The sequence below is a fragment of the Pocillopora verrucosa genome, chromosome 1, assembly GCF_036669915.1.
Source record: "Pocillopora verrucosa isolate sample1 chromosome 1, ASM3666991v2, whole genome shotgun sequence".
In the NCBI taxonomy this organism is placed as follows: domain Eukaryota; kingdom Metazoa; phylum Cnidaria; class Anthozoa; order Scleractinia; family Pocilloporidae; genus Pocillopora; species Pocillopora verrucosa.
The window spans coordinates 8,448,484-8,465,004 of NC_089312.1; the positions used below are offsets into that span (position 1 = coordinate 8,448,484).

A 16,521-nucleotide genomic window follows, 5' to 3' on the forward strand; every position below is an offset into this window, starting at 1 on the left:
CCGCCATCTTAAATTAATGACGTCACGAGGCCTTTGTGTGGCTAACCACTGACACCTTGCTGAATCTGCGATGACGTCTGCGAAGGTGCACAGTAATCGGTGCAAAAAGGTGACCCTTTCGTATATCAAATACCGATATAAAATCAACACTAAGGAAAGCCGAAAACTATGTGAATTGTACGCTTGTCGAGAGGTTATTTTACATATCCTAACGCCTGTTTAGAGGGTTTCGATGGGGTTAACCCGGCGTTAGCCGTAAAACGGTCAAACAAAATAATAATTAGCCGCATGGAAAGATATCTGTTAGCCGGAAATTGGCCGAAATTTTAACCGTTGGCCGCAAAAGCCATCACCCATTGATACACTCTGTTTAAATGTTGCTTGATAAGAACGTTCACCGTCTCTTACAATAAAGTTTTCCGTAAGCCTGATAGATAGCCCCTTCCCACCCTCTTACGCCTTAAGCATCATCAGGAGCCCAACATCTGGCATTATCAAAGCTCTCACATCCTGCTTTTTGGTAGTAATTTATTATATTCAGAATTAATGACGGGATCGCCCTTCATTTACAAACACACATCGCAAAGGATTTTCTAACGTTTTACTAACATTTAATGCACACAGGTCATTCAAAATCTTTTATATTTGAAATATAAACGCAACATGAATTTTGAGCCTCTTTTGCGTTGTAAAATACTTTCAAACTATAACCTTTTTAGCAATATAAAAGGTGAAGAGAAATATACATATACCAGGCCTCAGCTGGCGAGTAACTTGACAACAAAATGGAAAATCGCTAAGAAACAGAAGTTATTACAATCTAGTAACCTTAGGGGAAGACTATGGAACCTATCGTTATCTTCTTGTAGTTATGCAAAGAAAGATTTACGTGATTTTCCATAGTCTCCTTGTACTATTTGGCGACGAATGAACCCTCCCCCCTCCGTTTCCCCTGGAAACCATGGGATCCCCCAAAAATTCTCCTCGCCTGACTCAGACGAGAAATAATGATTTGTCCCCAACGAGAGGGAAAATTAATCTTAATACTGCATTGTGATTCTAGTACAGCATTTAAGAACGTTGCTGTTTTCAGTACTTTAACGCAACATATCATAAATGGAAAGAATTTAAGAACTACGAAATCGAGCAAATGTGAATGAATGAGAGGCCCGTAATCGGATCCTTGTGTTTGCGCAAAGATCTCTTGGATCGCCACGGGGCAAGCATTGCAAGTACATACATAAATACAACTGAAAAGACTAAAGTGATTTATTTCCTCGCGACTTATGGCTAATTCTGTGATACGTCGAGACCATTACGCGATGACGATTTCAAAATAGCCCTCACGCTAGGAGAGATGTTTATAGGTATATTTTATAACATATTTTGTGGTAATTCTAATAGAAACTTACAATTCCCTCGTATCAACATTATCTTAAACCATTTATGATAAAAGCGCGACGAAAAAATGATTAATCTCTCCAAAATCGTTTTTTTAGACGACGAAACAACCTTTCGCCATATATTTCCCTCGAGCAACTTGCCATGTTTGCCCCAAGGCGATCTCAGAAAATTTTGCGTAAACGAAGGATCCGGTTACAGGCAACTTATTCAACTGTAACAAAGATTTTACATAATTACGTGAACCTATTCGACAAACTTCATTAAAAGGAGACTGTAACGCGTAAAACTCATCAGAAACTCATGGCCGAACACTCATAAATCAAGCAACAAAGGAAGTGTCCTCGAAGACCGGTAACGATATATTAATTGCTTAATTCATAATTAAATATTTATAATGCTGCCTGTGAAGTCCGTGTATAATTTGAAAACTGAACTGATTCGTAAATCATTCTGTGCCAAATTTTATGATATCCAGATCGCCTTCCGGTCAAGATTACATTTAAGGTAAGCAGCGCATTATCCTAATCTTATCTGAATTGTTTTGATATTCCTAATCATATCAGTGTCTCTCTAGTAAGATCTCTTTATCTTCGCTGAAAATATAAAGAAGGCAGTTTGAACTCATCTCCCCTTTTGGATTAAAAAAAATGATCTGGACACATCAAATACTTTTAATCCCTTCAAAGGTATAGATATATCGCTCAATAATACTTTGTTTTTTTTCGAAAATGAGACGATGCTGTGGAAATGATCCGCTTCCCTTGCATAATTCCTGATCAAGAAGTCATTGAGCAAGGATCTTGACAGGATTAGAGTCGGTTTACACTTTACAATTTGGGAATGGCCTGCGTAAAGAAACCTTTTTTAACGAAGCAGTCGAACTTTACTCAAAAGTTTGTTAATTTGAAGATCTTTATTACGTCTGACGTAAACTCATCCATCTTAAATCTATCGAAACGTTGAGCTTTCATTTAAAGTTGATGTTTTTCTTACGTAAGTCTCTCTTAATCGCTGGGAATTTTCAGATAATTACGGTCAGTTACAGTAAAAAGTCATATGCTCATTAAACGGTTACTTTGACTGAGCAAGAACGGGACATTTTCGGAAAGCTTATGACTCTATTGAAGGGGTACATCTGTTTCAGTTTCGATCAGTGATTAACGGGTTTAAAGTACAAATTTTTGAACAGTATAGTTGAACTTGTTCGAATGTTTGTTAATTCACAGATCATTGTTAGGTTTTCTTGCTAATTTGGAAGAGGGTCTCACGGCAAACGGTTAAAATTTTGGCCATTTTATGGCAAACGGTTACAGTCATTCCATTGCTATCAACACAAAATGTTTTTTATGGTTACTTTCTTTATGACTATCGGTTCAGTTAAAACTTGTCATTTAGCCAACGGCTAAATGTTTTGGTCATTTTGTGGCTATCGGTTAACCCAATAGAGACTCTCTTATAAATAACATCATGATCTTGTCAATGGCGCCATGGCGAAATTTTGTTTAAAGTTAATGCCTTTTGTTTGATATGTCACTCTCCCTTGATCGTTGGAAATCGTGTGGCAATTATGGTCAGTTACATGTGCAAAAAGAAGTCAATTGCTCATATCAACTGTTGATTAATTGATAAACGGGGCATTTTCCGCAGGCACGCGGCTTTCTTAATGAGGAACATCTTTGTTAGTCTCGATGATTTACGGGTTGAAAGATCACGTGGTGTCCATAAGCCAAAATTGGAATAAAATATGTACAGTTGACAATTTTTAACAATAGGAGCTTAAGGCTGATTTTATTCATAGAGAAAAAAAATCATAGTTATCCTCATTGATCACACTTAGAGTTGTAGTGAGGCGAAAAATATGATCAGAAGAGGTATCTTGGTGCTTTTTGGACTTAGATAAGAATTGTTTCTGTAATATATGGCACCTTACAGCAAAGCTGACACAGACGCAGTCAATTCAATAGAATCGCGTTCAGAAAAGTTTAGCCGATATGTAAGTATAACTTTGGTTCGTTGAGAAGGTTTTGTATCGTTTTCGTCTTCCCTTTTTTCGTTTTTGTTTGTTTTTTTGTTTGTTTCCTTTTTTCGGTTCAAACTAGCATGTACTGATTTAAAGCGTTACCATGGTGATAGTTAGTTTTTCATAAAAATTCCGCGCGCCAATGTTTCGACTTGTGAACAAAAAGTTGCTTATCTTTTTGTCGCGTTTGAATGAAATTAATGGAGGTTGTGGAAAGATAGAACCAGACATCACTAGATAAATTTTCTTAATGTGCTGACAATTATGATTTTCAAAATTTTCTGTGCTGTTGTTAAAGGCCACTCGTAAAATAATCTTCGAAAGTTGGTTAATATGCGATTTATTCGAATATAGTTTTCTTTCCTTCTCAGCGCTTTTGTTTACTTTTTCTCAGAGATATTTACAACCGTATATTAACATTTAGGCAGCATTTTTACCCTAATCCCACAAAGCAGTTTAATGTGCAAAGCAACATCGTTTGGAACGTAGTCAATTGCAGAGTGTGTCCGCTATTACGCTGTTTCCAGTCGGGGAGTTTTGTTTCAGTGGCTGAAACAAGTGCATTAAGTCTTTAATCGTTGCTTCCCCCGTACTTGTATTACAGTCTTAATTATTAAAATATTTAGTTAACCAGTCGTTTCTTATATACGGTCGTTTCGTACCCAGTCGATATGTGCCCAGATAGGACCATTCGTACCCAGTCCGTTGAGTCGTTTCTTACCAATATTATTAGTAAGGTATGTTTACCATGTTAAGTATGTTTAAAGTAAGGTCAGTTTCTTCAGTATCTAAAATCGCAATATTACCTGCGTTAAATTAATTAAAAGAAGTTTTGCTTATGTTCATTTTTGATTCGCGACCACCGAATCCAACACCTGGAACCAAAAGTATGCGGTCTGGGACTCATAAGACAGACGCAAAGAATAACATTAATTTTCCATCGTACATGAACTATCCTTGCAACCTGTTTTGTTATCAAAGTCTCAATTTTTAGAAATAATAAAGCTGAATCGAATGACATTCTTTTGTTTTCTATCGGGAAGACTAGCAGATATATTTCTTCTCCGTTAAATACCAACAGGAAAAAAAGGCACACCTACCTTACCTGAGGCTCTAATTAGCTACTCTCGTTAAGAAAGTCACAAGCATAAAATATAGACAGTCCTATCAAAAAAATCACGCTTACCTTACTCTAGGCAATAATTTAGTTGTTTCTTTAATTTTAATGGTATCTTCCTTTTTTGACTCTACCAACTTGTCGTACGCAACAATCAACATCTCTTCACGCGCCCGCGCGTGAGGTATTTTGAATGAATGTATACTAAGACGGATACGAATCGACCAGCGGTTCGGGTACAAACCGACTCAAACTGGGTACGAATCGTCTGAATTTGGGTACGAAATGACCGAAGGTATGAAAACTTTCCATACCTTTCAATCTGCACAATCTCCTTGAAATAGATCAGCGCTAACGCTAATTCAATCGAGAAGAAATCAGAACAGCTCACTAACTTTGAACAATTTACGGCCCTGTTTTTAATATCATGCGAGTGGTCTTTTTCCTTTCCTTTTTTTTACGTTGTAAACACTTACCTTATGTTGGTGTTAGAACGGAATATTTTTCCCATTTTTCTAACCTTTTTCCTTTGTTATCCGGTTTTGCTTTGAGAAATTTTGATACAACAGAAGTCCGGATCATTAACCGTTCCTTCTAGAAATGGACGCACATCGATATCAATTCTGGCATTATCTGGACAACATATTCAAAAAAAACATATCCGCATTGCAGTGGTTCTGATCTGACATGGATTTGGTTTACAAAATTCTAAGTAAAGACGGCATAGGGTAAAATATGGACTGGACCATTTTTTGGACCATTTTTTGGACCATTTTTTGGACCATTTTTTGGACCATTTTTTGGACTATTTTTTGGACTATTTTTTGGACCATTTTTTGGACTATATTTTGGACCATTTTTTGGACCATTTTATCGGGGGAAGCACACCATTAGTACTCAGGGAGGGGTGGGATGCAGTCTACTAGTACTCAGGGAGGGGTGGAAGGCAGAGTGTTATTACTCAGGGAGGGGTGAGAGAAGGACTATTGCTAGGCAGGGAGAGGTGGGAGGTGGATGTAATAGTAAACACTACTTGTTAATGGAGCTTTTATTCGATCGTATAGATTATCTTCATCGGTTTTTCGACTGACTTTTTGAATGTTCTTCATTTTTGTCGTCATGCGAAAGCGAAACTGCCACGTAAACACTGGGACATAAAATAATCAGCAAACGATTTCGAAGAGGAATCCATATTCTGGTATCGAGCAAAAGCACTGCTTTACATGTAATATGGGAAAGATGGGAAAGCGCAAATATCGATTTTATCTGTTTCGCAAACAAAGGAGTTAATCACCCACACCGGAAATAGCGACCAGGCATTCCTCGCGACTCCCGTACGTTTGTTTTCCAATTTGCCCGGGCCGCTGCCAATCACTTCTTGCGTAAATACCTACGTAACCTGCTAAGTGGAAGTACAGTGGCTACTGTTGCTTACCGATATTTTCCGTCGGCAAAACGTAGAAGTCAGTAAATGTGACCGATTCTGCCCGGAAAATTTTATTATCTGGAGCTTGGATATGTCAGGAGAGTTTCATTGACAGCTGGATTAACTGCACCCCGTGTTGTGAAACCATTATAAAGACATCACGCTTTCCTTCCCTTTTTTTGTCACATACTAAAGGGAAACGTGAGGCAACTGAAAGATGATTCATGCTATCCCGTCGGTATCACTTAGCACTATCACAAGTCGACCTAACAGGTACAACGCATATCTTAATAGTGGAGGATAATAAACAGGAATGGAATTGGTGATATCTTCAATGACAATTAGAGTCCAGTGTTTAAAGTGCCAGTTTAGCATTCGCATTACAAAAGTTAAAGAAACGCTACGGCCCAGCGCAAAATTTTGACATACAAATAATCAGTCGAAAAGCTGCTCAAAATAATTTGTATGATTCAATGAACACTCCATAAATCAGTAGCAGTTACCAGTATATCAACTTCCCACCCCTCCCTGCGTACTAGTACTTCTTTGTCCACTAGTAGCAACAGTCTGCCTACCATCCCTCCCTGAGAACTGAGAGACTGCATTCCACCCATCCCTAAGAAGTAATGTTCTGCCTCCCCCCCCCCCCTATAAAAAAAATAGTCCATATTCTACCCTACGCCCCTAGGCAGAGGGTAAAATATGGACTGGACCATTTTTTGGACCCTTTTTTTTGGGGGGGGAAGGCTGACCATAGGCATTTGGGGGTCGGTGGGATGCAGTCTATCAACATTCAGGGAGGGATGGTAGGCAGACTGTTGTTACTGAGGGAAGGGTGGAGGACGAACTACAGTACGCAGGGAGGGGTGGGAGGTTTATGTATGAGTAACTACTATTAATTATGAAGTGTTCATTGAATCATACCAATTGTTTTGAGCGGTTTTTCGACCGACTATTCGTATGTCAAAATTTTTGTGTTGGGTCGTAGCGTTTATTTCATTCTTGTCATGCGAATGCGAAACTGGCATTTAAACACTGGACTATAATTGTTATTGAAAATATCTCCATCTTCCACTGTTAAGTCATGCGTGTGCCTGTTTGGTCGACTTGTGCCAGTGCTAAGTTATACTCGTGAATCATCTTTCAGTTGCCTCACGTTTCCCTTTTTGTATGTGACTATGGACCTATCGGCACTAGCGACAAAATTGTTAATATAGACAAATTTTTTGCCATTACCAACACTTTACAGGTGCGGATGGTTTGTCGTGACTCGACAATTTTTTGAGGCGGACAAATTTTCAAACGCACCGCCGACAAAATTCGTCCCTGTTAGGCCGACTTGTGCCAGTGCTAAGTGATACCGACGGGTTAGCGTGAATCATCTTTCAGTTGCCTCGCGTTTCCCTTTTTGTATGTGACAAAAAAAGCGAAGGTAAAGCACGATGTCTTCATAATGGTTTCACAACATGGGGTGTAATTAATCCAGCTGTCAATGAAACTCTCCTGACATATCCAAGCTCCAGACAATAAAATTTTCCGGGCAGAATCGGTCACATTTACTGACTTCTACGTTTTGCCGACGGAAAATATCTGCAAGCAACAGTAGCCACCGTACTTCCACTTGGCAGGTTACGTAGATTTTTACACAAGAAGTGATTGGCAGCGGCCCGAGCAAATTGGAAAACAAACGTAAGGGAGTCGCGAGGAATGCATGGTCGCTATTTCCGGTGTTGGTGATTAACTCCTTTGCTTGCGAAACAGATGAAATCGATATTTGCGCTTTCCCATACTACAAGTACAGCAGTGCTTTTGCTCGATTCGAGAATATGGATTCCTCTTCGAAATCGTTTGCTGATTATTTCATATAATAAAAGTATAAACGTTGAAATTGCAAAAGCGCTCGTCAATTCTATATGCTGCTAAGTTAAGGGCTAAGGACCGGAAATTTCGTGATCTCGTCTGATAAGATGAATGACAAAAGGAAGATAGATAAATTTAGTAATTACATACTGTATACACAAAGGGAAACGTGAAGCAACTGGTGGTACACATGTCGACTCAAAAGGCACAGGCATAACTCAACAGTAAAGAATCTTAAACGCGATGATATTTTCAATAGAAATCAAAGTCCAGTGTTCACGTGGCAGTTTCGCTTTCGCAGGACGACAAAAATGAAGAACATTCAAAAAGTCAGTCGAAAAACCGATGAAGATAATTTGTATGATCGAGTAAAAGCTCCATTAACAAGTAGTGTTTACTATTACATCCACCTCTCACCCCTCCCTGCCTACGAAAAGTCCTTCTCTCACCCCTCCCTGAGTAATAACACTCTGCCTTCCACCCCTCCCTCAGTACTAGTAGATAGCATCCCCACCCCTCCCTGAGTACTAATGGTGTGCTTCCCCCCTATAAAATGGTCCAAAAAATAGTCCAAAAAATGGTCCACAAAATGGTCCAAAAAATGGTCCAGTAAAGACCCTATGCCAGTAAAGACGGATGCAATTGAAATCTTAACATCCTTTTTGCCACGAAATCTAGATCATGAGATAACTGACCACAACCAAGCAAATTGTTATAGCAGCTGTGTACAAGGGGCATGTCCCAAATGAATCCCCGATGCACGAATACATGCAAGCCCTCAGCAAAAACCTCTTTCAATATTCAGCCTGACAACTTTTCTTGGGGGAAGAATTATATTTATTGGATGTAACTGCTGTTATCAGCATTTTCACTTTATGATCTATTAGCATATATCATCAGAACAATTGACTAATTACCGTGTTAGCACACGTTCGCTCGCTCCGAGGAAATTCTATTCTATAATTAACTCATATTTATTTTAACACTTCGTCGCTTTTAAAAAATGCTTTCACGAAACTCTTCTTAGTATACTCAAAGCCTTCTTCACCTTATTTCTATCAAGCAATAATTATTATTTGACATTCGCAACGAACGGGGAAAAATTTAATTCGAAATCTGTCTCTTAAAATTTCGGAACTGTCTTTCCCTTCGTCAATTGGGGAGGCGTGCGTCAGTGCTTAAAACAAAAAAAATCACTATAGAATTACTACCGTGCAGATTGAAGTCAAATAGAAGAATTGGTCCACTTTGAATTGAAACTACCAGTTTGATGAAGTTCACAGTATTAAAAAGTCTGGTTTAACACAAATTTTCATTCTGAATTTCGAATTAAAACCCGAGTTGTTTACTGTTTAAAGACGGAATTGGTATTCATGACCGGCAGGTGTGTTTGTTTTAAGCACCCATACCGTCCATTAGTATGTATTATAAAATCGTAGATGGTAAATTATCAGCCGTTCGCACTGAAGTCGTATGAAAGACACAGGTAAGTTTTAAAATATTTCTTGTTGTGGTTTTCCTTTCAACGCACCTAATGGTAATATACTCTATTATTTTCAATGAGACAAAATTTGGTAATGGTTGTTAGGAAGACATGCATATTATGTGTTTTTAAAGCTAGTGCGTTATTTGCAGTTAAAGAGTATAGTGCGATCTGTGAAGAAAAATCGAAAAGAAAAGACAAAAACAGACAAAAGCAGAAAAGAATGTAAGAATTTAACAATCGATCTTAAATGCGATCTTAAATAAATCCTTGGAGCTTTACAGGAAACAAGGAAAATATTCATTTTTGAACGGTTTCCGCTCTTTTGTATTCGTATGGGAAATTAAAAAAATTTCCTTTAAAGGAAGTTTAACTTTTTCCCCCAGATTAAGCGATGGTTTGTTTTAAAGGAAAGGAAACCGAGTTCAAATTTAGAATTATCCTGGTCAATGTTTCCTTTTGTACGCGCTCTTATTGAGAAAAATAGTTGAAGTTAAGTCCCAGCGAGGTTAACCATAAAATGGTTTCTATTTAAATTTGGGTATGGTTTCCCACGTAAATTTCAATAGATAAGTTGGCATTTCGATTACTATTAAAGATGAGCTTTTCCTTTGAAATTTTAACTGATTTTCAATAAAATTATGCCATTCTGTGACATTTCCATTTTCATTTAAGACTTTTCATTTCGATCCATCCTGACCATGGTGAATGGCACAATCCTTAATTCCTTTGTTTTCTATCCTAAATTTGGTTAAAATTCCTTCTTTATTGCCCTTTGAGCCTGAAGAAATCGTGAGGCCTACAGGAAGGGGTTGAAAATTAGCGAGAGTTGAGAATGCTAACATTCGTGTGCTTCGTTTTCAGAAGAGGTACGAGATTTCTAACCAAGGACGTTAAAACACACAACAGTTTTAAATGGCTTACAACATCTGGTTAATCCTTGGTGTTGCCTTAGCAAACTGCGGCTATTTACGGGCGAAATTCTATGAAAAGGGTAAGAAAAATTTCATTAGTTGATCAGGCACCTGTAAGTAGCGAACATGGTCATTCTGAGTGTCCGTCGGGGTTTAGTCTGCAACTCACGCTTGCAACGCGCGCTCATGCCCGCTAACTGCGAAAGACTTTGAAATGGGTTATTGAACGAATCGGGGTTTGAAGTACGAGTAACAATACTGGATGAAAATTTGATATGGTCAGTTAATGCAGGGCGGACCCTTGCTTTTAGCAGCTATTTTGGAGAAAAGAGCGAGGGAAAGATTTTAGCAACTGATTCATGGACATAGTATTCAGAAAAAGTCCTTTTTCTCACAATAATCTTGCTCAAACGTACGATCTTTCCCTCCATTACCTTTCGTTATCTCTACCAAGAAAACTTCAGCGCATTTAGCAGGACGCTTTTGTCTCACAAACCTGGCGTTCATCGGAGGAATTTTCTTACTTAGTTGGTTGAACATTTGACTACTTAGTCGGACCTGGCTGAGGTTGAAATCCTTGCAAAGTCTTTAAATTTTTCTTTTCTCCCTCTCTGGAGACAAATGTCTACCATTTTCCCATTGATTCAAGCATAATTTATCGGTCGTGGAATGTCAGTAGAACACAAAACAATCATGTTTTATTCTTTTCATTGCTGACTCTTGTACCCTACTCTTTCACCTTTACACCTGCTAATCCCGTTGTTGTGGTCTGCAAAGTGTAAAGTGATTCATATGACGATTGAAAGAAAATAACACAAACAAACCTTTCAACCAGACTGCTTGAGGAAGATTTATAGCGAAGAGCTTCCGAGAGATAAGCTTTGTTTCATTGACAGTTTTTGAACTGAGTAGCTGCTTCCTTTCATAAAATGCGCGACACTTTGAGTTTCAAGTGTTTGCGATACTAAGAGAAATAACAATAACAAATGCAAAATTAAAGTGCTACAAAATAAGCCATCTTCATAATACACGTACTAAGGAAAGTATTGAAATATCAGTAAAGATAATTGGATAACACGGGTGCATTTATTAGTACAGAGTTTTGGATACAAAAAATTTTTGTAGTTGTTTTTGAGAGATTAAGAAAAAAGAAAAATCCTTCACTTCCGAAACTAGAGGCGGAATTCTGGTCAAAATCAACAACGCACATCGCATATGAGTTAAAGTAGCTGAGTGCTTGTCTTGGCGCGTCCGCTCAACTCACAGGAAATGTCAGAGCTCTTTTGACAGCTACCTAAGTCGAAGATGGTAGCTGTCAAAAGACAGCGGGAAAAGGCAGCTTTTCGTGTCTTTTCCCGCGTTTTATGGCAAAATTTTAATCATGATAATATATATTCTTTGTTTTGGGCCCCTGCGTAGCATGTAGGTTGGGTTCATGCGGAAATCAAAAGGCGCCGCTTCGTTAACAGCTGTTGTCCTCGAAAATTGCATTTGTTTTCTTTGCGGTAACATAAATGGTGAAATATACATGTAAGATGTAGTTTGCGAATTAGTATGGATACCGATTACAATCATGTATAAAGGAATAGCGACTGAAGTTACCGTCTGGCTTTTTTTTACTTTTGGGTAAGCAGTTAGGGATAGCTTCTCCTTGCTGGTAGTCCACACAGCTGTCCGCGTGGGGTAAGGTGCATGACTTGTAATGTGGAGGTTCAAATTCTTCGCTCAGACTCTCAATAGGGTTTTGTTTCTCTAGTTACAACTTCAGCTCCTTCTTTGCACCTTGCATAAGGCCAGTTTTCTTTTTTTCATTTTTTTGATTTACTACACGCTTTATTTACTTAGTTTAGTAAATTCTCTTCAAAGATAACCTGTACTTTAGTATTTATTGTAAAATATTAAGCAGTTCAGCCTTTTGCAATATGATATTTCAATAAACTGTCTATCTATTTATCTATCTATCTACCTGTCTATTTATCTACGTCATATGTTCGTGTATTTACAGTGTCCGCAATTAGCATAAAGGTGCAACAGACATCGACCGTTGAATTAATGTTCTGTTTTTCTAATTTTAGATAAGGGTGATCGAATTTCTCTCCATATCGATGGAAACATCACACTTGGAGGTCTCTTTCCAGTCCATCGCCGTAGTAGTACGACAGAGAACGCTTGTGGGGACATAGACCTACTTCCTGGATACCAGTACCTCGCTTCCATGCTGTATGCTCTTGAAGAAATAAACGACAGTCAGGACATTCTTCCAGGAATTAAGCTCGGGGCGAAAATATACGACACTTGCCGAAGTCAGACGATTGGTTCCCAAGGCGCAAAAGAAATAATCAAGTACACTCTTAGTGAAGAAAATAGCATTGCACCGCTAGCAGGTGTCGTCGGACCATTCCGAAGTGACGTGTCTGTAGCTGTTGCAAATTTGCTACGTGTCTTTAACATCCCTCAGGTCAGCTACGGCTCAACTACCCCAGTTCTAAGCAATAAAGATCTCTACGGTTACTTTTTACGCACTGTCCCGTCAAATTCGTATCAGGGCAAAGCAATGGTGGATGTTGTTCGTCACTTTGGATGGAGTTACGTCATGACCGTGTATTCCCCGGGGGAGTATGGAGAGAGAGGCATGGTCAAATTCTATGAAGAGGCAGAACGTGCGGGGATTTGTATTGCAAACAAGAAAAAACTTCCTTCTTTCCCGACGGAGGAAGATTTTGACAAAACCATTCAAGAACTCCTTGAAATTAGGAAGAAGAATTTCCGCGGAAAACTAGATGCTGTTGTTCTGTTTTGTATTCAGCGAGATAATAAAGGCTTAGTCCGTGCAGCACAAAAAGTGTTGAAAAATGGAGACAGATTTTATTGGCTTGCAAGCAATGCGTGGGGAGATCGAAAACAAGTAACAGACGGAGCAGAAGAAGCAGGTGAGGGAGCCATCACTATGAATTATATTGAAGGCGAAGTTGACTCCTTCAAGAAAAAGTTTTTGAACATGAAACCGTCCCTGAACAAGTACGGTCCATGGTTTGAAGAATTCTACCAAGAAACATTGAAGTGTAAGCTCAAAAAAAAAAACAACTCAAAACTAAATTACAAACGGGAATGTTCAGCAAATGAATCTCTTCCTAATAACATGGAGATCGGGCCTGTCCGTGTTGTGATAAATGCTGTGTATGCTATGGCGCATGCACTCAACAACATGCATTTGACACTGTGCTCTGGACAGCATGGTCTATGCAACAACATGAAGAATCTGAAACGGGAACAATTCTTGACCTTTTTAAAGAATGTGTCTTTTCCAGATGCATCACTTGATTTTAACGTGACTTTCAACCAAAACGGAGATGTAGATGGAAATTATAACGTGCTGAATTTCAAAAAAGTGGAAGGACGATATAGGCACTTTATCGTTGGAAACTGGAGCGGCGCATTGAATGGGGATGGAAAAATCCAAGGAAAAATCAGATTAGATGACGACAAGATTGTGTGGGGTGGAGGAAAAAAAATCACTCCATTATCTTATTGTAGCAAAACTTGTCCGGCCAAGCAGATAACAATTCCAGAAATTACCAACGCTCGGTGCTGTTGGCGATGCGAGGGCTGCAGTTCGAATGATATCATTATAAATAACACATGCTCACTTTGTGGAGAAGGAAAGATACCAGACACTAACAGGACAAAATGCTTCAAACTGCCAGTTGTCTCCCCGACTTGGAGTGACACTCCTGCGCAAGTTTTAACCGGATTCATATCTGCTGGAATTATTGCCAGCATTGCCACTGCTGTGATTTTCATCTTGGAAAGGAAACACCGCATTGTAAAAGCCTCTGGAAGAGAGCTTAGCGCAATTCTATTCATGGGAGTCTTTTCGTGTTATATTGCCGCGTTATTGCATTTTGTGAAACCGCAGACCACAATCTGTGGCGCCAAACGCTTTACTGACAGTGTTTCAATGACAGCATGCTACGCGCCTGTCTTATTACGAACAAACCGCATTTATCGCATATTCAAGGCTGCCCAGAAGTCAGTTCGGCGACCGACGATGGTAAGCCCACTGTCACAAACATTTGTAGCCCTTGGTATTATCGCTTCTCAGTGTCTAATAACAATGATATGGGTTTTATCAAAACCTCCCCTGGCTGTGGAATATTACGGCTATAAAGACCGCGTAATTCTAGAGTGCAGCACGGACGACTTCAGTTTGGCAATAAACTTGTGTTTCAACGTCATTTTAATGTTTATCTCGACCGTGTATGCGTTTCGAACCCGGAATTTTCCAAGAAATTTTAACGAAGCTAAGTATATCGGCGTGACGATGTACATATCATGTTCTGTGTGGATAGTGTTCCTTCCTTGTTACCTAAATGCGGCTGACAGCATTTGGAAATCTTACTTTTTGTGTAGTTCACTGTTTCTCATTGGAACAATAACTCTGTTAGGACTTCTCGTGCCAAAAGTTTTTCTTGTTTATTTTGGCACCACAGTTGAACCGTGTGGGGATACTACACTTACAGGAACAATGGATGATAAGAGCAGAAGCGAACATCGTAGGGATACTATGACCATGGTGTCCTAAAATTATTTTTTAACAGAGTTATGAATACCTTAATTATAGTCGTTTATAAGTCAAGTCCCCAAGCTTCCAAGTTAACCAACACAACTTAGAAAACGAAAAAAGAACTCGGCTATAAGCCTGCAAGGCAATGAGACCTTTTGTCTCAATCAATGGCGACCGAGCGAAGATCAGCAAAGTTATAAATTAGTTATTCAAAATGTGCAATGTAATGTGTTGGCGAAGAAATTTGTGAGCAAAACTTTAATTCATGCTTGATGGCAGAGTAATAAGCCCGATTTGAAGACCATGATTATTTTAGGTGATTTCTTAGTATTGTGCATAAAAATCACGTGATCTTTCGGATGAGCGCGTGCGCATTCCGAGAGCACGATATTGTTTTTCAATCAATGGACCAGATGAAGAGATGCGATTGCTCTTTTTATTGTATAATTTTGGTGTACAAATTATCCCCTTCGAATCTGAGAAATTAGAAAAAAATCATCGAAAGGAAAAAAAAGATACAACTGAAAACATGCGCGAAGCCGGTATCTTGAAAGCAACGAATCGCGGAACGTTTTGTGTCGATGTCGTTTAAATTTGCGTGATTTTTACAAATTGTTCCATATGCTCGAGGTTTTTCTATCTATCAAATTTCTTTCAAGTGTTTCTTTTAAGATCCTTGCTTTCAGTTAGCGCAAATTGTACCGTGAACCAATGAAATGACACGCATGATTAGTGCCAGTACAGGCATAAATGGGGTAAGTTTGGTCCATATTATCTCCTAAACAAGCACGGTGACCTGTCTTTTTTACTGTATTTTCGAAACAGACATTGATAGGGAACATTTGAGGGAAGTTAAAAATTTTTTTCGATAACTGTTCTGAGGAATCACCTTAAAAGTAATTTATCGTCAATTTACATGAAGTACTCAAACTATCGTTTGAGGTAAAACTGAAAATATATATTCTTGTCTTCTTCCTAGGTTTAAAATGTGTAAAACAGTGAAATTAAACATGAGAAAGAGAATTTAACAATCTCTTGACCGGAGTCAATTTTCTGATCAGCAGTCGAGCTTCTTTTTCAAGAGGGACGTAATACACGGAAACTCTTGTGCCTAGTCTGTCTTCGGATAAATTTTCGCCGATTTATCGCTTGAAACTTAAATCAAATATAATGAATTATAAACAAATATTTATTTCGTAAGCTCTAACAAACGACAGGGCATGAGAAAGAAGGAAAAAGATGCTCACAGGTACATAGAGCAATAAAAGTGAAAGGTCAGACTCGATGACTCTACACAGACGATCTCAGAAGTAATTTTCTATCCACAGTCGATCGTGGCCATTCAACGATTAAACTTTCGATTGTTATGAGAGTCACCAGTGAGTCTTGGTAAGAACTTGGGATTAAAGTTCAATCAATTTTGGAATTTACTACTCGTGGCCATACCAAGATTGGACTTTCGATTGTTATGAGAGTCGCTACTGAGTCTTGGCAAGATCTTGGGATTAAAGTTCAATCAATTTTGGAATTTACTACATCGTGGCCATACCAAGATTGGACTTTCGATTGTTATGAGAGTCGCTACTGAGTCTTGGCAAGATCTTGGGATCAAAGTTCAATCAATTTTGGAATTTACTACTCGTGGCTACTCCACGATTGGACTCTCGATTGTTATGAGAGTCGCTAGTGAGTCTTTGTAGAATCTTGGGATTAAAGCTTAATCAATTTCGAAA

General features: G+C 38.7%; 1 protein-coding gene across 3 annotated transcripts; it reads left to right on the forward strand.

Moving 5' to 3' along the window:
* The first annotated feature begins 9,195 nt into the window (after nt 1-9,195).
* Nucleotides 9,196-16,521, forward strand: LOC136277143 (metabotropic glutamate receptor 3-like). 3 transcript variants are annotated; one of them, XM_066158828.1, is made up of 3 exons: nt 9,196-9,313; nt 10,175-10,304; nt 12,300-16,521. In XM_066158828.1, exons 2-3 carry the CDS (start codon nt 10,226-10,228, stop codon nt 14,804-14,806), a joined length of 2,586 nt encoding a protein of 861 aa, XP_066014925.1. In that variant the 5' UTR covers nt 9,196-9,313; nt 10,175-10,225; the 3' UTR covers nt 14,807-16,521. The 3 variants fall into 3 exon arrangements, with proteins under 3 accessions (XP_066014925.1, XP_066014932.1, XP_066014930.1); XM_066158835.1 differs by having other exon boundaries at nt 9,291-9,313; nt 10,178-10,304; XM_066158833.1 differs by lacking the exon at nt 9,196-9,313 and adding an exon at nt 9,460-9,535.

Bases quoted from the DNA above. Each gene is read 5' to 3' on its own strand.
- LOC136277143 (XM_066158828.1), top strand. From the start codon at position 10,226: ATGGCTTACAACATCTGGTTAATCCTTGGTGTTGCCTTAGCAAACTGC. The intron at 10,305-12,299 runs GTAAGAAAAATT...TTCTAATTTTAG, and splicing joins GGCGAAATTCTATGAAAAGG to ATAAGGGTGATCGAATTTCT.